The 24925-nt window shown below is 42.1% G+C and overlaps 1 protein-coding gene across 4 annotated transcripts in view; it reads right to left on the bottom strand.

Annotated features, from left to right (window-relative positions):
- The window catches only part of Mkln1 (muskelin 1), a 278155-nt gene that overhangs the window by 163300 nt on the left and 89930 nt on the right, over positions 1-24925 (bottom strand). Inside the window, exon 1 of one of the 4 annotated variants that reach the window (XM_069996787.1) lies at positions 15217-15236. The exons of the other annotated variants lie outside the window; for them this stretch is intronic. Coding sequence (XP_069852888.1) covers positions 15217-15221 — 5 coding nt within the window. The 5' untranslated portion in view covers positions 15222-15236. Of the gene's footprint in view, positions 1-15216; positions 15237-24925 lie in introns of those variants that run through there. 4 annotated transcript variants of the gene reach the window in all.

Here is a 24925-nt window from a genome sequence, read left to right as displayed (position 1 = left end):
CTCCATTCTCCTTCTGACCTCATCCTGATCTTGGTTTCCTAAATATTCTGCTCTTTAGCTTACAACTGGCGCTCTATCACTTGAGCTATACTCCCACTCTTCCAGTTGGGCATTTTGCTGGCTAATTGGAGATAGTCTCACAACTTACCTTGCTCTTCTTAAAAAAAATTTCTTTGAGGGTCCTAGGGCCTGAACTCTGGGCCTGGGCATTGTCCCTGAACTCTTCAGCTCAAGGCTAACACTCTACAACTTGAGTCACAGCGCCACTTCCGGCTTTTTCTGCTTATGTGGTGCTGAGGAATTGAACCCAGGGCCTCATGCATGTGAGGCAAACACTCTACCACTGAGCCACCTTCCCAGCCCAAGGTTTTCACAGAGATTTTTATTCCTGGGCTGACTTTGAACAATGATCCTCAAATCTCAGCCTCCTGAGCAGCTAGGATTACAGTCATGAGCCTCTGATGCCCAGTTTACCTTGCTCTCTTAAGCTAACAATGTATCTTCAGGTTTGGGAGTGTAGCTCAATGGTAGAGCACTTGCCTAGTAACTTCAAGGCTTTCTGTTCAAACCCAGCACTACAAAACCACATATCAACAACCCAATATATCTTGAACGGGAGACCTTCAGTAGGATGATACTTAATGTAAACACAGGACATGAGGACACTGGCATAAAACAAGAAAAATTTTAAATTCTTGTCTCACCATTAAAAAAATAACTAACCTGCCCATGTAATTGTAACCCCTCTGTACAGTATGTTCACAAATAAAATTAAATTAAATTAAAAAAAATAACTAAGCCAAGTAATATATTTGCTAATTAGCCTGGTTTAACCATTCTACAATGAAGACATATATTAAAATACGTTGTACACCATAAATATGTATGGGTTTTATTATTCAACTAAGAAACATAAGAAAAAGAAAATTTAGGGATAAATAAATGGAGGGAGCCCCCCACCCTCAACCCTATCTTGGTCCATCACCATAATCATTGATCTCAGAATTGGATATTGTAATAAAAGAGGGGTTGGCAAGTATCATGACCCATTTCCTCTTTTCTTTTGATGGGGGAGGGGGCAAGACCAGGGTTTGTCCCCCAGCTTATGCTTTATTACTTGAGTCAAACTCCCTGTCCTTTCTTGCTTTAGTTAATTCTTCAGGTAGTATCTCTGTTCAAGGCCATAAATTTACAATTATGATGCTGGCTTAAATTCACAGTTATCCTGCCTTAAACTCCCAAATGCCAGAATTACATTTGTGTACTACCACACCTAATTTAGTTTTTTTTGTTTGTTTGTATGTTTTGGGAGGTATTTTGTTTTTGCTAGTCTGGCTTGAACTCTGATTCTCCCTTCTGTGCATCTTATATCCCATATGGCAGAGGATTACCAGTATGAGCCACCTTCCAGGCTTGTTTTCTTTTTTTTTTGCAGAGAACATATCTAGGTTGATTTTTGTACTGTGGAAGGTTGAACCTAGTGAGCAAGCACCCCATTACTAATCTACTTCCAAAGCCCTAGAACGCTTTTTTTTTTTTTTTTTTTTTTTTTTGGTCATGGATCTGAACTCTGGGCCGGGGCGCTGTCCCTCAGCTCTTCAGCTAGCCAGCTCTTCAGCTAGTGTTCTACCATTTGAGCCACAGCCCTTTCCAATTTTCTAGTGGTTTATTGGAGATAAGAGTCTCATGGACTTTCCTGCCTGGGCTAGCTTTGAACCTCGATCCTCAGATCTCAGCCTCCTGAGTAACTAGGATTACAGGTGTGAGCCACCGGCACCTGGCTCCTGGAACTCATTTTAAGTCTTCTTTTATATTAGGTATGGACCGGTGACTGAAACCCATCCAACAGAATGTGAACCAAGTGTATAGACATCTCTTCCAGGTATAGCCTATAAATCCATTTGTGATGGTTAATCTTCATTGATTACACCAAGAGATGGCAAAGAAATTGGTAAGAAACACTTTTAGGTAACCAAGCTTTCTGTCTCTCTCTCTTCCATTCTTCTGCCTATAACTTACATACTGCTAACGAGCATACTGTCTTGCCATGTGATATTAGCTAAGTCATTCCACTACTCTGGGATGCATTTTCACATGATAAGCAACATGGTAGGACCAAATGATTACTGGGGTGTTTCTTTTCCTGACTGAATGCTCTTTGAATGCACAGCAAGAAGTTCTGAGACAGTTCATGTACTTTGACATGGAATCTCTAAGTTATAGCAATAATGGTATTGATCTGCCAGGAAACATCAAGTTTGTCAGATTATACAAAATGTACAGGTAATTCTTCTCCTCTGTACTAAGCTTATATGTGCAAATATCTGGCTACTGTGTGATAAATTGTATGTATGTAAAAATATATGTATATATATGTGTGTGTATATGTGTGTATGTATATATACATATACATATATGTATTTATATATATTCATAATGGAGACAATGACTAAGCTGGATTAGTGTGGTTAAGGAGAGAGGAAAAAGCCAGGCAGAGCACCAACGAACAAAACAATGAAAGCACAGGGGAACAAACTCAACACATGGGTCACTCTAAAGGTACTGTCCAGTACCTTAAGTCACTAGGGACAGTGACCATATAATAAAGGATATGCATTTCACTCAGCAGAAAGCCTGCTGTGATGCAGTGTTAATTTATGCATCTCCTTTCACATACTATATAACTATACCACCCTTCCTCCAAATACCCTCAGCCATTGAGCAAATAAATGCAGCTTCCTGGGGTAATTAAATCATGTCTATTGCTCTCCCATCCAAGTACAAATCAGGCTAACCCTGCTTAGCTTCTGAGATCAGCTGAGAAAGGGCATGTTCAGGTTGGCATGGTCACAGACTCGTGTCTGCCTCTCTCTTGCCCTTGGTCAACTTCTTACAAAGCATCTTACAGGCTTTTAGCTGATTCATTTTCTCTTGCTATTTCTGCCTGACAGACGTCAATCCATGCCTCAGAGGCTGATCCACCTCCCACCTTAGACCAAAGATGCTGCACATTATTATTTGACCTCCTTTGAAAACCTCATAGCCAGTTTTCTAACCCGATCTGGGCACACTCCCCATTGGGCCTGCATTTCCTGCGGATGATGCGATGGTTTCCTAGGTGACGGTGGGAAGGAATAGACCTGTTAGCTGGTGGCTTCTGACTCACTCACTGCAATGGACGTCACAGAATCCTGGCTGAACAAGTAGATACTGATAATAAGCTCGCTTCAAGGTAGCTGTGGGGCACTCATGATTAAAACAATCCCCTCGTACAGCTCTCCCTCCCACCAGGCAAACCAACAGACCTATGGATCTGAAAAACAAACAGCAGATTTGAAACCCCTCCGAACTCCCAGTCATATATAAATCCACAGTAGAGATCTATTTACAACCCCATCCTTCTGCTCCTTTCCTGTAAAATTTCCTCTGCTTTTCTAGCATATGGAAGGACTACAAGTCTTAATGAAATGGCACATGATAGTTGAAGAGGGAGAGATGTAAATAAGAAAAAAATAACCTTGTCTATTCATCAATGTGACAACTGCCTTTGAACTTTCATATTTATTCCCTGACAGATGCAAGTAAACTCAGAGTGGTCTAACCAAGCACCAGAGCCTAGAATGAAAGACATATTCTGCTGTGCAATTAATCTTCAGAAAAGCTGGATACAAAGCTGGACACAGGTGGTTCACACCTATAATCCTAGGAGGCTGAGATCTGAGGAACTTGGCTCAAAGCCAACCTGGGCAAGTAAGTCCATGTGATTCTTTTTTTTTTTTTTTCAAATTAGTCACCAAAAAAGCTAGAAATTAAGCTGTGGCTCAAAACAGATAGTGCCTAGGCACTGAATTCAAGCCTCAGTACTGGCACCAAAAAGAAATGTTCAGTTCAACCAAAAGTGGCTCTGCGGCTCAAGTGGTAGAGCACTCACCTTGAGCTGAAAAGCTCAGGAACAGTTCCTAGGCCCAAAGTTCAAGCCCCATGACCGACAAAAAAAAAAAAGTTGGATTCTTGAAGTTTGTATGTGTGTGTGCACATGTGTGCACCCGTGCATACACACACACACACACACACACACACACACACACACACACACACACACACACACACACACAGAGTCTTTTTATATCCACTCATCCCAGCCATGTATATAAATCAAAGAAAACTGCTTGGAATTAAAAAAAAAAAATCTGGAGTTCCTTTGTCCCTTATGCTTAAACCAGTGAAGACTGAATGGATTCTTCTGATTCTTGCATTCCTCATATGACAAGCAAACCTTAAAAACCTTAAGGTTCCCTACAGGAGATAGTGCATCTTGTTTTCCTCAGGGCCTAGAGGGATGCTTTAAATAGCGCCAGCAAGCATCTGAATGAATTAGACAGCAAATGTAGGTTAGCTTTATTTAGACAGATAAAGACAAGCAGAGAAAGTTGTCTGGTTCAAGGGCAGTGCAGTCTGACAAGACATTTCTCAGAGGAGGGGAAATTGCTTCAGGAGAGAGTATATTGGGCAAAGAGCAAAGTTCTTTAGATCACTATGGGCAGAGATGCTAAGGTCTTTATTATAGAAGAACAAGATTTGAGAATGGCCTGAGACTCATTGAAGGAAAGTGTTTAGATTTGCAACGTAAAACAGAGCTCAGCATCTTTCTGTTCACACATCAGAAAAGCAGGGAAGTTTTGCAACAACTCTGGGGTGAGGTTTCAGATCCTTGACAAAATCCAAGTCAGGAATTACTGTCTTTCCACACAGACTGGTTCTCCATACCAACCTAAGAGGATGTACAGGTATCTGTAACACAGTATATATATATATATATATATATATGTCCTACACATATTCTCTAACATTATTTTATTCCTTTCTAGATACTTTGCAACAATTTCCCACCACATGTGCTAAATAAACAGCTATTATACTATATCGTTCAGGGAATGCTGACAAGGGGAAAAAGTCTCTACATGTTTGGGATAAATGGAATTGTTTCTTTGCAAATGTATTGAATTTGCTGTTGGTTAAATCTAATGTTGCAGGACCCATGGATACATAGGACCAAAGGAGTGTTCAGCTGAGGGTCTCTGGAGTGCAGAAGCTCACAAAGCAGATCGATAAGTATCTGAGGGAACTTTATTTTCATTGTCAATGAACCTGGTTTACTTTTTCCTCCCTCTTCCCTTGCCCTTGCCCTTAAATGATTTTCTGAAAACAACTGCTTCTTTCTATAACTTTTCTGAAAATGCATACCATCTGCAAGGTAGCAAGTCTATATCTGTATCTATATCTACCTCTATCTCTATATTTGATTCTGTTTGTTTTTACCAAGAGGTTTATGGTTTCCCTCTTCACAGTTTCTTCTCAAATGGCCAAAGCCAAATGTTATTTGATGTCTCATTTCAGCAGTTTGGATCAGGCACAGTGGCTTACACTTGCAATCTCAGCTACTCCAGAAGTAGAGATGAGGAGAATCAAGGTTCGAACTCAGGCCAAATGTTGGCAAGACCCTACCTCAACCAATAAGCTTCAGTGGTGATGTGTGTTTATAATCCCAGCTATGTGGGAGTGAGGCTATAGGTAAGGGAATCTCAGGGTTCCTATGCTTCATGACCAGGGGCAGAAATGTGAGAAATAGCTAAAGCAAAAAAGGCTTGGGGGACTTGGCTTAAGTGGTAGGTTGTCTGTATAGAGAGTGTAAGGCCAGAGATCAAACCCCAGTACTACTACTAAGAAGAAAAATAGTTCAACAGCTTCTAAACCTAGTAGTAATCACTTCAGTCGAATTGATATTATTTGAATAAATTATAATTTAAAATGTTTAATAACTTTGTGAGTAAATGGATTCATCTGATTCATTCCTATTTTTTTTTTGGTTGTTCCTAAAGTGACACTGAATTTAGACTTGGGGGAAAAAAAGCTTGGAAAAAAATCTAAAACTTTCACTTCGCATATATTTCCATTTTTTCCATACTAAATTTTCAAATTTTTTTCTTATGGGTCTTAAAACTTCTGAAAACTTTATATCTTTATAGACCACTGAGACTGTATGAAGGAAAATTTTAACCCTGTCATGAAGCCAAATATAAATTTCATTTTGGACTAGGAATTTATGCCAATGAATAAGAAAATCAGTCAAGACCCAGGAACTGGGGACAACATCTTGAACTAGCAGGCTGAAACTAGATGCAAAAGAACATATTGCCTCTATCCCTCTCCTACCTCCTTCTAGTTTTGATAAACTTGCCATAATCCTGGGGAGAAGGTTTACAGAAGAGACCTGCTTAGGAATTCATACCAATCAGAATGCTGTGGGACCCACAAAGTGGGTTATCTTCTCAAGTGCCTAATGGCATTAGGGGCAACCAAATAGCACACAGGCCAGGGTATAAGAACCCTTAGACTCAGAGACACAAAGGCAGACACAGAGCTACCTGAAGAAGAGAGGATAGACAGCTGACACAGAGAAAACATGATGGACAGACAGAGCAGCAGCAGTAGCAGCCTTCAAGCTAAATACTTCTCTGAATAAAGTTCTTCACATGCATCCTCCATTGCCCTAGACTTCATCAGACTTCAGAGATAGAAAACTGAGGCAGCTCAGCATTGCTGGGGGTGGAGCTGCAACACTGGCAAGCATTGTCTGCAGCTGAGCTGCTGTACTAAATAGATATTTTCTGCTCCAGGACTGCACCCTGGTGGTCTCTGCCAGCTGCTAAGCCCGAAAGGGTGGGTAGGTACTGTCCATCAAGAGCAACTGCAGAAAACTCTCTATCACTGGTTTCTTTCTCCTTATTTCTTTGCTTCTTTCATTCATTGATTCTTTCAGTAAAGACTTCCAGTCTACAGTACGACAGTGTGACAAATATCTAAGTTCTGTTCCTTCTCTTCTGTTTACCCCAAGTTCCTCTCCAATTCCTCCTGCTGGTTACCTCATGGATGTGCTAAAAATTTATTCACTTCCGAAGTAGTTTTGCATGTTAGCAGAAGCACATAAAACTTCTCTGCCAAGAACTCAAGATACTTTAAACCATTTCTGAGATGGGCAAGTCAGCTAGCCATTTGAAGCCATTACAATATTAGGAAGGTGATAGAATGCCAGTAGCTATGACTATATATAAAGTAATAGATTCAGAAGATTTATCTGAGACCCAAATGCCAAGCTTATTCCAGTATTGGATCAACTATTTATAAACCTTTCTCACTCAAAACCCCTCCTAGAAGGCAACAATGCTTGATAAGAAATGTACTCATTACCTTGCCCATGTAATTGTAACCCCTCTGTATGGTATTTTCACAATTAAAAAATATATATATGGGGCTGGGAAGGTGGCTCAGTGGTAGAGCACTTGCCTTGCATGCCTGAGGCCCTGGGTTCCATTCCTCAGCACCACATAAGCAAAAAGAAAAAAGCTGGAAGTGGCGCTGTGACTCAAGTGGTAGAGCGCTAGCCTTGAGCTGAAGAGCTGAGGGACAGCGCCCAGGCCCAGAGTTCAGGCCCCATGACCGGATCAAAAAAATAAAAAATAAAAAAAATATATATATATAAAATGAAGGAATAAAAAAAACTTTTAAGTGAAACAAAACCCTCCTATAAATTTTCATATGTGTAGTTACAAGAATCTAATCAGAACGAAAACTACCCTTTTACTTTTTTTTGGTAAAGAGACTAACATTTATACAAGAACTGAAATGAAAATTTTGCTGGGTGTGGTAGTGAATGCCAGTAATCTAACACTCGGGAGGCTGAAGGAGAAAAGAGTATTGTGAGTTGGAAACCAGCCTGGGTGACAAAGTTGAGACCCTGTATCAAAAGCATAAATAAAAACGTTTATAACATCCCTAGCTCTGTATTTCATACCCTGACATCATCAATTCATTCACTTTTATTAGAATATATTAGAATTTCTCAATTTGTGTTAATAATGAGACCTATTACAATCAACCAACTCATAACTTGTTTTCTTAGTATTTTTAAGTGCATGGAGGAAAAAAACTTTTATATAGAAGTGCTAATCAATTACTGATGTGAACAAAAAATAAAAGATGAGGTATCTAACTTTTAAAAATTAGAGCAATTTCTTGTTTGTGTTTTTCTGCATTCTTGTTTGCTGTAACAAATATTATTTCAGTAATATTATGACACTGTGCAGAAGAGAGTATTGTGACCACGTCTGCCTAGGTAAAATAAGAAACACACGTTTTATTTTTGTGTTGTGACATTTGTGGCTCTTCAGCAGGACACTGGCGTTCTTCCTTTTCTGATGCAATTTCCTGCCCTGTTTTTGTTTTGATCAGGGCTGTGGCCACCTCCCCCTTCCCTGTACAGTCTTTCAGCCGGCCTGTGAGGTCCTGAACTATTGCTTTGCTTTCCAAGTCCCCACTTCCGTCTGCGGTGCCAACACCTCCAACAAACATCCAGCTACCCATCCAAATGTGCCCACACCTGCAGACTCTCAAATACCCGCACAGCCACAGCCTTGACTCTTCCATCCTAGGGCAGGGAGCTCAGACCACTCCAGCTGTTTCCTGCCCTGGGGACAAAAGCTGCAGCAGAGCTCCCATTGCCAGTCCCGTGATGAGAATCAGCACTAATAAATGCTGCATCCTAAGAAGCAGTTATGGTCCTTGGGCCAAGGCTAAGTTGACTACACAGGTTAAAGACATAAGAGGCAATTGCTTCCAGTTGCATGGACTGATAAAAGGAGAAGGAACAAGAATTGAGGGTCCTTTATGGGAATCGCTTGGTTGTGACTGCCTGTTAGTAGTTATGGACTGCTATCTCTTAGTACCTGGTTCACAGTGGTATCAATACATGGTGAATGGATGAATGGAATCCTGCGCCCTTTCCCTGAGCAAAATAGCAACTGACATTGGTGAAGGGGAAAATGAAGGCCGTCTTCACTGACATTGCTTCCCTTCTTTAAGCTTAAGAGCTACAACAGAGACTCCATGCCATGGACTACACGTGATAACTGAAACAAAGAGTGTGGCAGCAATGGTCTTTTCAACATCCCACCACTGAATGTCTTCTAATGACCAATAAATCAGTGCAGTTCTGTCTGCAAGATCAGCCTTTCAAACCACTTACAAATTCAAATGAGAATATTTCATCAAGGAAAACTCTAATGGGAAAATGTGGCATACCTTCTCTAAATTGACTGATAGGATCCATGTTCCAGAATAAAACATTTCAACATTTAAAACGTTGTGGATTTTTTTTTAACATTGCCAAGCATTGTGATGTATGCTTGTAATCCAAGCACTAGAGAGTGTGAAGTGTGAGGCACAGGGATTGCGAGTTTGAGATCAGTCTGGGCTACATAGCAAGAGCCTGCCTCAAAGAAAAAAAAAAATCTAATGTCAAGAAAGGGTAAGGAGGGGCTGGGAAGGTGGCTCAGTGGTAGAGCGCTTGCCTTGCATGCTCGAGGCCCTGGGTTCGATTCCTCGGCACCACATAAGCAAAAAGAAAAAAGCCGGAAGTGGCACTGTGGCTCAAGTGGTAGAGCGCTAGCCTTGAGCTGAAGAGCTGAGGGACAGCGCCCAGGCCCAGAGTTCAGGCCCCATGACTGGACCCAAATAAAAAAAAAAGAAAGAAAGAAAGAAAGAAAGGGTAAGGAAGGGGCTGGGAAGATGGCTCAGTGGTAGAGTTCTTGCCTTGCATGCATGAGGCCCTGGGTTCACTTCCTCAGCACCACATAAGCAGAAAAGGCAAGAAGTGGTACTATGGCTCAAGTGCCTTGAGCTGAAGAGCTGAGGGACAGCGCCCAGGCCCAGAGTTTGGGCCCCACATCTGACAAAAAAAAGAAAAGAAAAGAAAGGGTAAGGAAGTTGGGTTCTTACTAGCAAGACCTCATTTTAATCTGCACAAAGGCCTGTAAAAGAGACCTTTGTCTCCATTTTACATGTGGAAAAAATGAGGGTTGGACAGGATGATACTGAGGAGACACTTAGTTTTGAACCCAATCTGTTGGACTCCCAAATCCTTACATAAGTCTTAAGTTCCTCCCAAGATCTATTTTTTTTTTTTTTTTGGTCAATCATGGGGCTTGAACTCTGGGCCTGGGCGCTGTCCATCAGCTCTTCAGCTCAAGGCAAGAACTCTACCTCTTGAGCCACTGCACCACTTCCGGTTTTCTGGTGATTAATTGGAGATAAGAGTCTCATGGACTTTCCTGACTGGGCTGGCTTTGAACCATGATCCTCAGATCTCAGCCTCCTGAGTAGCTAGGATTACAGGCATGAGCTACTGGCACCTAGCCCCAAGATCTATTTTTAACATATTGACATCTTTTCAGAAGGTTGAAGACTAAAGACTAAGTATTTATTGAGCATTGGCAGCAAATCACAGCTGAGGCTGGTTAGTGGAAGGCAGAGGGTAGCAAGAACTCATGCTTCACTCAGAGCTGGGTATCATGTGTGAGAAGCTGATGACACACAAATATTGGCAGACCAACAGACAATGATACAAGGTTCCAAGGAAGGGGATCATAGTGGCTGCTACAGAACTAAAGGAAGGACCGAGAACATGGGAAGCCCCAGAGAACGCAGGTATTCTGAGATGCTGCTGCGCACAGCAGGGACAGGACCCAGGTATTAGGATACTACAGAGACAGGGAACAACTTATAGGACCAGGGTGGAAGAGTCTAGTTTGCGGAGTCGAAGATGAAGAGGGGTTTGAGCCAGACTGCAGAAGGTTTTGAGTAATAGGCTAAGCTTGAAGAATTGTTGGGTTTTGAGGTGAGAAAAGCAAGAATACAATGATGTCTTTGACTAAAACATTCCAAATTATTGCTGAATCCATCCTGACACCAGATCATCAGTACACATAGTATGCAAAGCAACACACACACACACACACACACACACACACACACACACACACACACACACAGAAAGAGCAAGCGAGGGAGAAAGAGAGAGATCAATACTCTTAATCAAAACTCAAGCAAAACAAAACAAAATCCCACAAAAATCTGCTTACTTCTAAGGCATGACAGCAGTCAAGGATCTCTGAAACTGAGTCCTTGGGTTCTAGTCCTTCCTTTTCTTTCTCCCTCCTATCATGACCAAGAATAGCAGCCCCTTTCTTCTGATTCCCAGTCCATCTATCTCATCCACCAAAACCTTGGAGTAACAGCTCCAGGCTCCTCCTCCCCAAAGAGAAAACAATTGCAGCAGGAAAATGACGTCTCTCTCTTCCTTCCTGTGGGGAGCCAGTCCTGTTCTCTCACCTTAGTGCACCAGAGACACTGGCTAAAGAGGAAGCTGAATCCTAATGGCTTAATTGAGTTAAAAGGAAATGTGCAGGTCCTCTAAAAGCTTCTATCTGGCTTGGGAGAGGCACTCAACAGCTTTGAAAACTCCCCACAGTCCAGGCAACAACATGTCTCAAGCGCTGGGCTAGGGAGAAGAGAATGAATTTCCCAAAGTACAGAATTCAGAAGCTCTGGAAGCCAGTAGTCCTGAAAGCCTGCAGAAAGGGTTGTTTACATTTTTTCTCTTGGGCTGAAACCCATCTATTTAAACTTTAACCAGAGGCAATTATAAACCCGGCTGAGCCAGACATGGCAGCCTGCACAGGATGCAAGTCACATGCCAGCAGTCTGGCACTGAGAGAGGGAAGAGAGGAATATTTTGAAAAAGGAGTGAAGAGCCACCAAGATCTGAGTAGCAAAAGGTCTTCAGGAACAGTACCCAGAGGACAGCAGTGAGGACAGTGACAGGGGAGAAGACAGACCAGCTTCTGATTTATGGCTGTCACCATATCACCATTTCCAAAGTCCCACCCACAATAGCTGACTGTGACAGCACTGTAGTTGACATCTCTATTTTCCTCTTGGCTAAAAAGTGTGTTCATAACAAGCCAAGTACCGGTGGCTCATAGCTACAATCCTAGCTACTCAGGAAGCTAAGATCTGAGGATCATGGTTTAAAAACAGCCTTGGCAGGAAAGTCTATGGGACTAATATCTCCAATTAGCCACCAAAAAGCCAAAAATGGGGCTGTGGCTCAAGTGCTTGAGTGCCAGCAAAAAACTAAGAGACAGTGCTGGGTGCCAGTGGCTCACACCTGTAGTCCTAGCTACTCAGGAGGCTGAAATGTGAGGATCAGGGTTCAAAACCAGTCTGGTAAAGAAGTCCGGGAAACTCTTAATCTCAAATTAACCACCAGAAAACTGGAAGTAGAGCCATGGTTCAAAGTGGTAGAGTTTTAGCCTTGATCAAAAAGAGCTCAAGGACAGTGCCTAGGCCCTAAATTCAACCCCCACTATCAGCACACACACACAAAGTAGTGCATTTACCTAGAGAATCAGTCCTAAGGGAAGCCATCAAGGAGCAGGAATACCCCACTTGCAGGATGCAGGTCCTTTTCCTTCCAAGACCAGGCCTCCTCTTCACAGAAGGTTTTTCTGGAAAACACCCACTTGGAAGCCTTGAGGAACAGCAGCCCAGTGACATCAGAGGAAACAGCTCACTTGACAAAGGCCCTGACTCTAGTTGCCTACATGATTGAACTCATTCACTTGTCTGATCGGGTCCTAGATTTGATGGATCCTACTAAGCAGTGCAGAGAGAGGCAGCTGTTGTAGTAAAGTGACTATATTTTATTCTGGACTTGAAGGCACCCATAGGTCAATTTTAGATGCATATATCAATGTAAGAAAGGCTCTAGACACTAGCTGCTATGGATAGAATTTGCTCACACACACACACACACACACATACACACACACACACACACACACACAAATTCATTTGGAAATCTCATCACTAAATTGTTAGCATTTGAAGTAGGGACTTTAGAAAGTGATTAAGTGAAGGCCAAAGTTTCATGGGGATTAGCATCCTTATGAAAGAGACCCCAGAGAGTTGTCTTTCTTCCTTCCACCATGTAGGAATCCAGCAAGATGGCTGCCTATGAACCAGGAAGCAGCTCTCACCAAGACACTGAATCTGGCACCTTGATCTTGGACATATGGCCTTCAGATCTGTGAGAACTCAATTTCGATCCACTGCAAGCCACTAAATCTATGGTGTTTTGTTATGGCATCCCAAACGCACTGAGACAGCCATCCTTGAATTCCTCTCATGTCAAGGAGCCTAATATTCAACACCTAGATGTTCATTCCTTTGATTGTTTAAGTTTTTATTTTTACTTTTTAAATTCTGATGTCACTGTTGAGATGTAATACAGTAAGTAGAGGAGAGGCTATGACGCCGACATTATCATCTAATTTCTTAACATGGCTCCCTTTCTATTGTTCTGGCCAGCTTGGCAACAGGTCCCTAGAGGAAGAAGATCTAGGAAAGTCAACTTGGCAGTGGGAAGTGGACCGGACTGAGTCCTTGGGAATTGCAAGCAGGAAGCTGGCACTGCAAGGAGGTGAGATGCTGTGGAGAGCCAAATCTCTCTGTGTAACAATGAAGTCAGAGTTCACAGCCTATCGAAACCCAAGGTCATCTGACCTTTCTGTAAGCCCGTTTCTGCTCACCCAGTTCTTACCAGAAAAGGCCATTTGGATCATAGCCAGAAGGACTTAGGGAAGATTACAGGATCAGTAGAGCACCCTGTGATGTTCAAGGTTTTAACTACGGTTTCCAGGGTAAGGAGGCCAAGGTCATGGGCCTCTTTCCAGACCAGTTTACTACCCACACCAGAAAGGCCTGTCCTCTGCTCCTAACTACTTTGCTGTCTGTAGCCAACTATATGAAAAATTCATGCCCCTGTTCCCAAGGGCCTGGATGGCTCCTTGCAAACTCATTCTGACTGGTGACAAGTCTCAAGGCAGTAGCTTTATTTATGTGGCAGCGGGGTACTTCATACAAGGAAGATAACACAACGTTTGTGATGTGTCAACATCTTATTTCTTACAGTTTGTATGGGTAGAAATTACTCCCTTCTCCCTGATCCCTGGGGAGAAAGAAGGTCAGATTCTGATTCCTTCTTCAGGGTGGATGCCAGTAAGCTCACGACAGCCAGTGGATATGCAAGAGCAGCATAGCTCAGAAGTTTCAGATATATACCGTGCCCAACCTCTGACAAAAGTTGTTACACATTTTTTGGGGGGGCGAATGGGCAAGGGATGGGGGAGGAGGGAAAATATTTTGTGAAAATCAGCCACAAAATCTCCAAGGAGAATCCTGGGGAATTGTATATAAACCAGAGAGGTGGCCACGTAGTGATTAAAAGCATGGCTTTAGCCAGGCACTGCCATCTTATACCTATAACCCTAGCTACTCAGGAGGCTGAGATCTGAAGATAACAGTTCAAAGCTGGTCCTAGCAGAAAGGTCTGTAAGATTCTTAACTACAATTAATCAGTAAAATGCAGAAAGAAAGTTGTGGCTCAAGTAGTAGAGCCCCAGCCTTGATAACAACAACAAAAAAAAGCCAAACAAGAGTGTAAGGGCCTGAATTCAAGCCACAGTAATGGTATGCATGCACACGTACATGCATGTACACACATATGTGGGCACATGGGCATGTACACACACACACACACACAAAAGAATATTTTCAAAGTACTTAGAGAAGTGCCTGTCATATGGCCTTGGAGGATGAGCATGCTACAGAAATAATAATGAAAAGTAACATGACCAAATCTCTAAACTTTGACATTGGTTGGTTCCATGATCAGCAAGGCCTTTGGCTGACTCTGGTCTGTACTTAATTTCCCACATACCAGCATGAGAAGGCAGAAGGGAGATCCCTCAGCCACCTCCTCCAGCATGAGGCCCCACATCTGAGGCCTCTCTGAATTCTCACTGTGTGTCTGCCAGGACCAAGGCCAATCCAGAAGCAACAAGGAGCCTAAACCAGAAGTGGAAATCCTTTTACTCAATTCCCTCAGGCCCTGACCCTTGAGGGTGTCAATCCTGTGCATGTAGCTGTCTCTCCTGGTTACCTTGCTAAGGTTCTTAGATACCAAACTGGGGTTCTAGAACACAGGCATACTGAGAGAGAAAGAGGATAGAAGCCAGCAGGTAGCAAGAAGAAAGGAAAATCACAAGAGAGGAAACCAAGCACCCCGGGGAGTTGGGGGGGGGAGGAGTGGGGAAAACAAAAGCCCAAGTAAGTACGAGGAATTTTTTTTTTGTCTATTTTTGTCCAAACTGTAGGGGTGGGGGTGGCGTTAAAGGAGACCAAGCACAAGAGAATCAGACATAGGCAGTGAAGGGAAGGAACAAAACCAGGCAGGGAACTGCAAATATGGCTAATTACCTCATCCTTCCTCACCCAGTATGAGCAGGAGCCGTGGCTTATAATCATTTCATCTCACAGACTTCCTTCCACACTTGAATTTTCTTACAAAGTTCAACTCGGATTCTATTCATTTGGGGAAGTAGAAGCAGGATCTATCTTTAGGAAACGTAAATGCCAGAAGAGTTCAAATCGGCCTAATTGAGAAAGAATAGTTAGTGTGACCAGGACAAATATCAAATCACAAATACTTGAAATTCTTCCCCTGGATTCCCTGAGGAGAGACGTGCCTTTGTTTGCCAAATTGACTCCCAGAAAAACTTGGCCTTTGTTGTTCAGTGTGTAGGATGCTGGAAGGGGAGGAAAAGCCAAAGGAAGGCAAAATATTAGTTAAGTGCCTACTGTGTCTTAGGCCTTCTAGAAGCTAGAAATTCACAAGAGACCACAATAGGCCCCTGCTCTTGCACAGCTGACATTTACTTTTTAAAAACTTTTATTTATTTATTCTTGCAGCACTGAGGACTGAGCACAGGTCCTTACATGTACAGGCAAGTATTACTTGAACTATGTCCTCAAGTCCCCTCTTTAAAAAAAAAAAATTAAAAACATGTTGGTGCCTTGCACAGGTGGATCAGGCCTGTAATCCCAGCTACTCAGAAGACTGAGATCTGAGAATCTTCGTTCTGAGCCAGTCTCATTGGACAAATCTGAGCGATTATTATCTCCACTTAACCAGCAAAAGAGCTGGAAATGGCGGCATTGCTCAAGTGGTAGAACTCCAACTGTGAGTAGAAGAAGCTGAGCAAGTGAGGGAGACCCTGAGTTCAACTCCAGTACTGGCACATAGACACACACTACACGTACACACACACAAATACACACATATATAATATGGTAAAATGTATAATACACTTCATTATTGTTCAGAATGTTTACATTGTTGTGCAACAACTTTCCGGGAAGCTTCCAATCTCATGAAATTTAAACCCATTAAACAAAGCCTATTTTCCTCTCCTCCAAACCTGGCAATTGCCATTCTACTTTACCTCTGTGAATTTGACTCTTCTAGGTACCTCATATATGTTGAACTACACAATATTTGACCTTATTGAGCAATAAAGTCAAGAGTTCTTCATCCATGTTGCAGCATGGGGAAGAATTCAATTCCATTTTATTTTGTGCATATGTGTTTTAAGACATGGTTTCACTATATAGCCCAGACTAACCTCAAGCTCAATATCCTCCTTCCTTAGCCTCCTGAGTGCTGGGATTACAGTCATCCATCACCATACCCAGCTCTTCTTCCTTTTTAAGCTTGAATAATTTTACAGCCTATGTATAGCACATTATACTTATCCATCCATGTAAGTGGATGTGTGGGTAACTTCGATCTCATGGCTATTGTGAAAAAATGCTGTTGTGAACACAGGTAAACACTATCTCTGCAAATTAACACTCCCCTCTCTTCTTTTGAAATGGTTTCTCTACATAACCCAGACTGGCTCTGAATTCACCTCAGCCTCCCAAGTGCTGGGATTATAGATGTGAACTACTATGCCTGGCTAAAGAAACACTCTTTGAGGAAGCCTATCCTTCATTCATTTGCCCATTCTTTGGCCTGTTGTAAGGTATACAGAGTCCCAAGTTGTTTAATCCATTTGCAGGACAGAGTAAACACATAGTAGGAACTCAATAAATATTTGTGGAACAAAATATTTTTACATTTCTTAGTCACTACTGTTGCAGCTGGCTGCTTTACATATTTTAATAAATAGCTTTTGCAATTTTAATGAATGTTATTTTGATTATATTTACATACTAAGCTAGTTTTTATAAGGAGCTTAGTATAAAAAAATTTAAACCTCAATCAAAATTGTAGATGAAATGCCTATGACAATCCCTTCCCATTTACTTTGCTTAAAATCACCTCTCATCTGGCTGTCTTTTCATTTCAGGTTCTGGTCTGAGACTGAGTAGATCTTAGGGACATCCATTAAGGGTCTCCGCAGTCCCTGGGCATTCTGTCCCATGAACCCAGGTGTGGTCTAGAGTTCAGTTTGCTCAGCTCAAAAACTTTCATCAGCTGGGCACCAGTGGCTCAGGCCTGTAATACCAGCTACTCATAATTCAAAGCCAGACTGGGCAGGAGAGTCTGTAAGATTCTTATCTCCTATCTCCAATTAAACACACACACTCACTCACACACTCCAGAAATAGAGCTGTGGCTTAAGTAGTAGAGCACTAATAACCTTGAACAAAAAACTCAGGGACAACATTCAGGCCCTGAGTTCAAGCCCCAGGATTGACACAAAAACAGCAAAAAAGCACATTAGGGAAATTCTAAGTAGCACTGTGTTTAATAACTGATATATTTAGTGTCAGCAGTAGGAAACAGTTCTGCACTGCTTTCCAAAATACAGTTTGGAATTTACATTTTTGGTCAGGGTAGTACTGTTTTGTCTAAGCCTTTGACGCCCTTGCTCAACTCTAAACACAAAGAAATAATGATTATATCAGCCTGTTTTGCATTACTATATCAAAATTCCTGAGGTTTTTTTGTTTTTTTTTTTTTAGCTCCTAGTTCCCCATGTTGGAAAGCCTACATCTGGGGATAACTTTCTTACTGTTAGAGTCCCAATATGGTACATGGCATCACGAGGAAAGAGATAAGGAATGTGTGATGTGTGAGTGGTGTGTGTTTTTGCTGGTCCTGGGGCTTGAACTCAGGGCTTAGGCACTTGTCCTTGAGCTAGCACTCTACCACAGAGCCACTTTTGGCTTTTTGTTGTTAATTAGAGATAAGAATTTATGGACTTTCCTGCATGGGCTGACTTCAAACTCTTTTCCTCAGATCTCAGCCTCCTGAGTAGTTAAGATGACAGACGTGAGTCACCCAGCTTACCCCTCTTCTTATAAAGCCACCAGTCTTCAATTATGAGGACCCCACCCTGATGACCTTATCTAATTCCAACCACCCTTCATCTGTAGTTAGGTTAAGACTCTTTCCTGAATACTTCAAAATGGGATTACAGTTCAATGCATGTGTCCTTGGGGGCACATACTCAAATCATATCCAAACCACAGCAGATACTCAAATCTAAAAAAGAAAAATTAAAAATTAAAAAGCACAGCTAACTTAAATGCAAATTTTCCATAAATCAGAAATGAAAAGCAAGGGATGGAGTTGAAGATAAGGGTTCTTCTGGTGGGCCCCAGTATGAAAAGAACCAGAGGACCTAGAAGAGAGTAGGTTTGGTGCCTGCAACTATAGGCTAGACTGAAAAACACCATCCCTACACACAGACTGCTTTGTTAAAGAAAGAAAAAAGGTTCCTGTTGCCTGATGAGGGGTCTTACAGGCCAGATGAGTGAGGTAACCGAAGAGAGAAGAGACCAGAAACTCAGATCCAGCAACCACAGGCCTCCACGTCTGTATTCATTCTACTACCCCAGGGAGGGAGAAGAAGATGAATTCTCCTTATTTAGATATTATAATAGTCTAAAGAGAAGCAACAAGGCTAGGTGGTGTGGTGTATGCACGTACTCCCAGCACTCAAGAGGAAGAGGCAGGATGACTACAAATCCCAGCCTGGGCTCCATAGTAAGACTTTGACTCAAACACACATACATATATACATACATATTTTAATTAAAAAACAAAACTAGAGATGTATTCACAAATCCGGAGTAAAATGATGAATCATTTAGTAAAAACATGTTGGAATAATTATGTTTATTTACAATGTCACATCACAATACAGTTAAGATTTAACAGTGGGCCGTACATTCTTATACTTGTAGGAAAAAGCATAAGTGATTAATTTCATATCCCTGCAATATGAAAGAAATTTTTATTCATTTTACAAAACATGAAATATTCATATGTTTTACCTATACAATATAAAAAAGGTATCATCAATAAAGTGAAAAGACAAACTTAAGACTGAAAGAAAATATTTCCTCAGCCCTAAAACTAACAAAATGTTGGTATCCTAAAATTTTAAGAAACTCTTACAAATCAATATAAAGGCAAACAACTAACTGCTAGGCACTGGTGGTTCTTTCTTGTGATCCTAGCTCTGTAGGAGGCTGAGAATGAGAAGATTGAAGTTCAAGGTCAGCCTACACCAAAAAGTTTACAATGCTCCATCTCAACAGAAAAAAAATGAGTATAGAGATGCCCATCTGTCATCATTACTTTGGAAAACATAAAATAGGAGGATCATGATCCAGGCCAGGCCAAGCCAGGAGAAAAGCAAGAACCTCTCCCATATATAGTCACAGCAAAAAGGGCTGGCAGTTTGGCTCAAGCAGTATTTCACCTGTCTAGCAAAGGCAAAGCTGAGTATCAACCAAACTAGATACTAGATACTGAAGTTCCACTCCTCGTATCACCAAAATAAAGCAAAACAACCAAACCTAGAAAGGCTACAGATAGGCAGGCCACAAAAGAAAAAAAAAAACCCAATGGCGAATAGACATGAATGCAAACATTACCTATCACTTGAAATTAAAGCAAAACAAAATAAAAGAATAAACATAGCGGGGCGCCGATGGCTCATGCCTGTAATCCTAGCTACTCAGGAGGCTGAGATCTGGGGATTGAGGTTCAAAGCCAGCCCAGGCAAGAAAGTCTGTGAGACTCTGATCTCCAATTAACCACTAGAAAACTGGAAGTGGTGCTGTGGCTCAAGCAGTAGAGCGCTCGCCTAGAGCTGAAGAGCGCAGGGACAGCGCCCAAGCCCAGAGTTCAAACCCCACAACCAAACAAAAAAAAAAAGAAAAAAACATAACCTTTTCATATTAGTTAATGAGCAAAAAAAATTAAATTCTTAGAATACTCCAAATCCATAAGATATAGAAAAATGGAGCTCTCAAAAAGCAAAATGAAGTGCTGTGGGCTCAAGTGGTAGAGCGCTCACCTTGAGCTGAAGAGCTGAGGGACAGCGCCCAGGCCCAGAGTTCAAGCCCCACAGCCAACAACAACAACAAAAAAGTGACAATGTACATTGAATTACATCCTGACACCCACAAGTTCTTCTCTTGCATATATTACCAAGGTTAATGACCCTCAACCATGGGCAATTGCTCTGAAGAGAATACCAGTGATTTTTCAAGACATTTCCAGCAGTCACACTGGAGTGGCAGAAGTTGTGCTTCATGGATGAAGTGGATGGAGGTGAGGGGTGCTGCTGAACATCCAACTCCCTCAAAGAAGTCTACAGTCCTGAGTGTCAGGTGGTAAGGGTGACAAACTGTGGCCTGGAAAAACTCACATGCAAGTGCAGAGGTCTTTAAATATTCATTGCAGCATTGTTGGTTATAGCAAACCACAGATTAAAAATGACCTACAAAGGGAATATTCTACAGCAGTCAGTCATGAGTTAATTCTTTACATCACCAATATAAATAAATCTAAAGAAATGGTGAATTTAAAATGGCAAAATGGGCTGGGTGCTGGTGGCTCACGCCTGTAATCCTAGCTGCTCAGGAGGCTGAGATCTGAGGACCGTGATTCAAAGCCAGCCCAGGCAGGAAAGTCCATGAGACTCTATTTTTTTTGGGGGGGGCGGTCGTGGGGCTTGAAATCTTGGCCTGGGCGCTGTCGCTCAGCTCTTCAGCTCAAGGCGAGTGCTCTACCGCTTGAGCCACAGCACCATTTCCAGTTTTCTAGTGATTTATTGAAGATCAGAGTCTCAGGTAATTTTCTGCCCAGGCTGGCTTCGAACCATGACCCTCAGATCTCAGCCTCCTGAATAGCTAGGATTACAGGCATGAGCCACCAGTGCCCAGCCCGAGAAACTCTTATCTCCAATAAACCACCAGAAAACTGGAAGTGGCACTGTGGCTTAAGTGGTAGAGGGCTAGCCTTGAGCTGAAGAGCTGAGGGACAACGTCCAGGCCCAGAGTTCAAGCCCCAGGACCAACAAAAAAAAAAGGCAAAATGTTAAGTGCACTATGATGTACAATATATGATGTATAATATATATGATGTATGGTATCCCTTGGTTTTCAAACACAAAGCAATACTACCTTTATGAATATATTCATATAATATAACTTTATAAAAGCATGCATGGGAATGATTTATAGCAACTTCAAGACAATGGTTACTTTTGAGAAAAGAGGGAAAGGAGGAAAACAGAGAAGCAAATGGGAATACCATAGGTAGGGGCTTCACCTGTATTGTTAGACTTCACAAATAAACCTTAAAGCAAGTCATTCCAATATTAAGACTTGTTAATGTGGAAATTTTATACACACAGGTTTGCTCGCTTATTTTCTACATTTTTCTATTAATCATAAATGTTTGTTTTGAAAGCTGCATTTGCAAAAAATAGGGACCCCCCCCTCCTTGTGTATCTCAGAAGCACAGAGCTGGTGGAGGGAGCTAGTGTTTCTAGAAGAAACTGTGCTACCCCAGAGGAAGTGAGAGAGTGCCAGATCAGGAAAGGTGCATCCATTTACAGACACTTCTTGGCAGGAAGAGAACTGGTTTTTCTGCTGCCCCAGTGATCAATGGCAAAACCTCTGTCCATGGTCCTATCCCTGGCTCTCCAAACAGCCTTAGAAGAATTGAGAAGCAAGTTCCAACTGACCTTCTAGGCAGGCATCAAAGTGTATTAGATAAAGCTGAGATGCTGAGAGAAGAGGAAATGTGGACATAGCTGTTCTTAAGTGTTTGGAAAGAGGTTCCTACTGTGGATGGCCTGTACCACCAGCAGGAACAGGTCCTGCTGGATGGTCTCTCTCTCTCTCTCTCTCTCTCTCTCTCTCTCTCTCTCTCTCTCTCTCTCTCTATATATATATATATATATATATATATATATATATATATATATATATATATATAATCATTCAACGTTCCCGTAAGGCCAGTGGATACTTATCTCTACAGAAATGAGGGGAGACTAGCAAGCCCTCTCCCCAACACTCTATTAAACAATATTTTGACCTAAGCCACTGGGGATAAATAAACAGTGAAAGTAACTCAACGGGGAAAGATATTTTATGGACATCCCAGAGTAATTGCACATCTTTTAAAAAGAAGCAACATTTCCTGGGATCCCAGGAGGTGTCTGGCATTACACAAAGTGATGTGTGCATGAGAGTGCGGAACATAATGTTTGGGAACATCGTGCTCCTCAGGGACTTAAAAATTAATGCTGATCCAAAGCTGTTAAAAAAATATACAAGAGTTGGCTGTAATAAATTATGGGAAGACAAAGTGAAAGGTGTAGGGGCAAAACCTCGGAACAAGATTAGGATATGCCAATTAACCCCAGGAGAACACACACTCAGAGCATGGGCAGAATAGAAGATGGAGAGCCAGCGGACTCAATTCTGCAGACTCAGTTTGTCCACACAAAAATCAATAGCTGTTTCTGATGGGCCACTGACCAAAACAAAACAAAATGGTGCTTTCTGTAGATGGACTACAAACCATTCAGGACACAGGGAAAGCGTTCTGGAATAATAATACATGAGTTGGCAAATGTAAGGTACAAAACTGGAGCTAGAGCATGGGGTGACAACTTTAATGGAAATAAGTGCCATTGTGTTTTGTAGACCTGATATTATCAGCAACCGGAAGCTGTGCTAAAAGCTCAATGTGGCCTACTTTATGTTCTTTAATAAGTTAGTAGGGGATTTTTCACTAGGCTGTTATATATCAGAAAAGGAAATCTAGTAGCAATACATGAATACCAGCCTATTCAGGTAAGAAGGTACCTTAAAAGGAAGTAGTCTAGTCTAGGACCATGTTGCCCCAAGAAGGTGATGGAAGGTACTGGAAATGCAAGGACCTACCTGGTTCTCACACCAATCTCTCTCCACCACCTCAGCTTGACTATCCATCCTGCTGAAGCAACTTCAGCCATGCTAGCTGAGCAATGCGAGGGAAGTCAGTCTTAGGCATTAATGGTCAGCTTCTAATTTGGTGTCCCTCAGGGCCACTGCAGCTTCGTTCACACATTTTTATGTTTTCTAGTATTCTAGTCATACACTATGTGACTCTGTACTATGGAATTAAATGTCTGGATATTTTTATTCCATTGGGGAAGGGAAGCCATTGGACAATCATGCTACAAAAATCTCTAAAGGAAGTTAAGCATCAGTGGCTCACTCCTGTAATCCTGTCTGTTGAGGCTGAGATCAAAGGATTGAGGCGCAAAGCCAGCCCAGGCAGAAAATTCTGTAAGACTCCTATCTCCGAATGAATCAGCAAATTCTAGGCTAGAGATATGGCTAAAGTGGTAGAGCGCTAGCTGAGCAAGAGTTCAAGAACTAGTGCATGCACGCACGCACGCGCGCGCACACACACACACACATACACACACTAATAGACACCTCAGAATTAATATAGCCAAAGGAAAGCTTTGGTTCTTCTGCTAACTTTCTCATCTAAATAAAATAAGAAGCATTCAGAGATTTGAGGGCAATGGGTAGGAATAGCAATAGATGGTAGCTGGTGCTGCTGTAGCTACTTACCGTCCAGGACTCAGGAATTTTGTTTTTCTGCTTCACTGACATTAACATATCAGTTTTTACTCTTCATACCTTTGGTCTTGAAGTGAGAAGATGTGTGCCTTGTTCCAGCCATTATGGTGGTGATCTGGACCGCCACACCTATCCCCCAGGGCTCCCACTTACAGCTTATAAACCAGAAATGGCCCCACTTAGCGGCAAAGGAGATGGGGAAATTGAGTATGTAGAAAAAGGGAATGGGATTATTATGACTGAATTATATGACTCATGATTCATCACTGGGGCTGGGGACACTGTCATCCTAAACAAAGTGTGGGCTCTATTAGCAAGCAGGAAGAAAGGAACAACTCCTGGGGAGGGAATTAACAGGGTTCTGACACATATCTTCCCAGCCCACCTATCTTTTCTACAGCCTTACCATCCACCTAGAGCTGAAAGTACAAGACAACAGCTTGGCTAGCTCTCTTTTGCCTGTTTGTTTTTGAAGTGCTGGGAATGGAACTCAGAGCTGGGGGCATGCCAGGAGAGCTCTATCACTGAACTAACATCCCTAGACCTTTTTTCTTTACCTTTCACATAAAACCATACAAAGGGTCGTGTTGCATCTGCCTTCCACAGGTATCCCAGTCTTCTATCTTTACTGTTACTACCTTAGAGCAAGCCACCATTGTTTACCCAAATCACTACAACAGCTTCCCAAACACTATACTTCCTCTCTTGCTCTTTACAGTTCCTGCTCCTCCTCCTCCTCCTCCTCCTCCTCCTCCTCTTCTTCCTTCTTCTTCTTCTTCTTCTTCTTCTTCTTCTTCTTCTTCTTCTTCTTCTTCTTCTTCTTCTTCTTCTTCTTCTTCTTCTCCTCCTCCTCCTCCTCCTCCTCCTCCTCCTCCTCCTCCTCCTCCTCCTCCTCCTCCTCCTCCTCCTCTTCCTCCTTCTTCTTCTTCTTCCTTCTTCTTCTTCTTCTTCTTCTTCTTCTTCTTCTTCTTCTTCTTCTTCTTCTTCTTCTTCTTCTTCTTCTTCTTCTCCTCCTCCTCCTCCTCCTCCTCCTCCTCCTCCTCCTCCTCCTCCTCCTTCTTCTTCTTCTTGCAAACAGAAAGTCCTTTCATTGCTTAAGACCTCCCAATAGCTCCTCATATCCCTTAAATCTAAATTATTGGGCTGTCTGTCACCACATCTATAATCTATATACTAAGGACTCAGGAGGCTGAGGCAGGAGGATCATGAGTTGGGGGCCACCTTGGGCTAC

This window comes from Dipodomys merriami, unplaced genomic scaffold, assembly GCF_024711535.1.
Source record: "Dipodomys merriami isolate MVZ:Mamm:240054 unplaced genomic scaffold, mDipMer1.0.p SCAF_5, whole genome shotgun sequence".
In the NCBI taxonomy this organism is placed as follows: domain Eukaryota; kingdom Metazoa; phylum Chordata; class Mammalia; order Rodentia; family Heteromyidae; genus Dipodomys; species Dipodomys merriami.
Note: the sequence above shows the minus strand (reverse complement) of the source record. Positions and strands in the feature narration are given on the sequence as shown.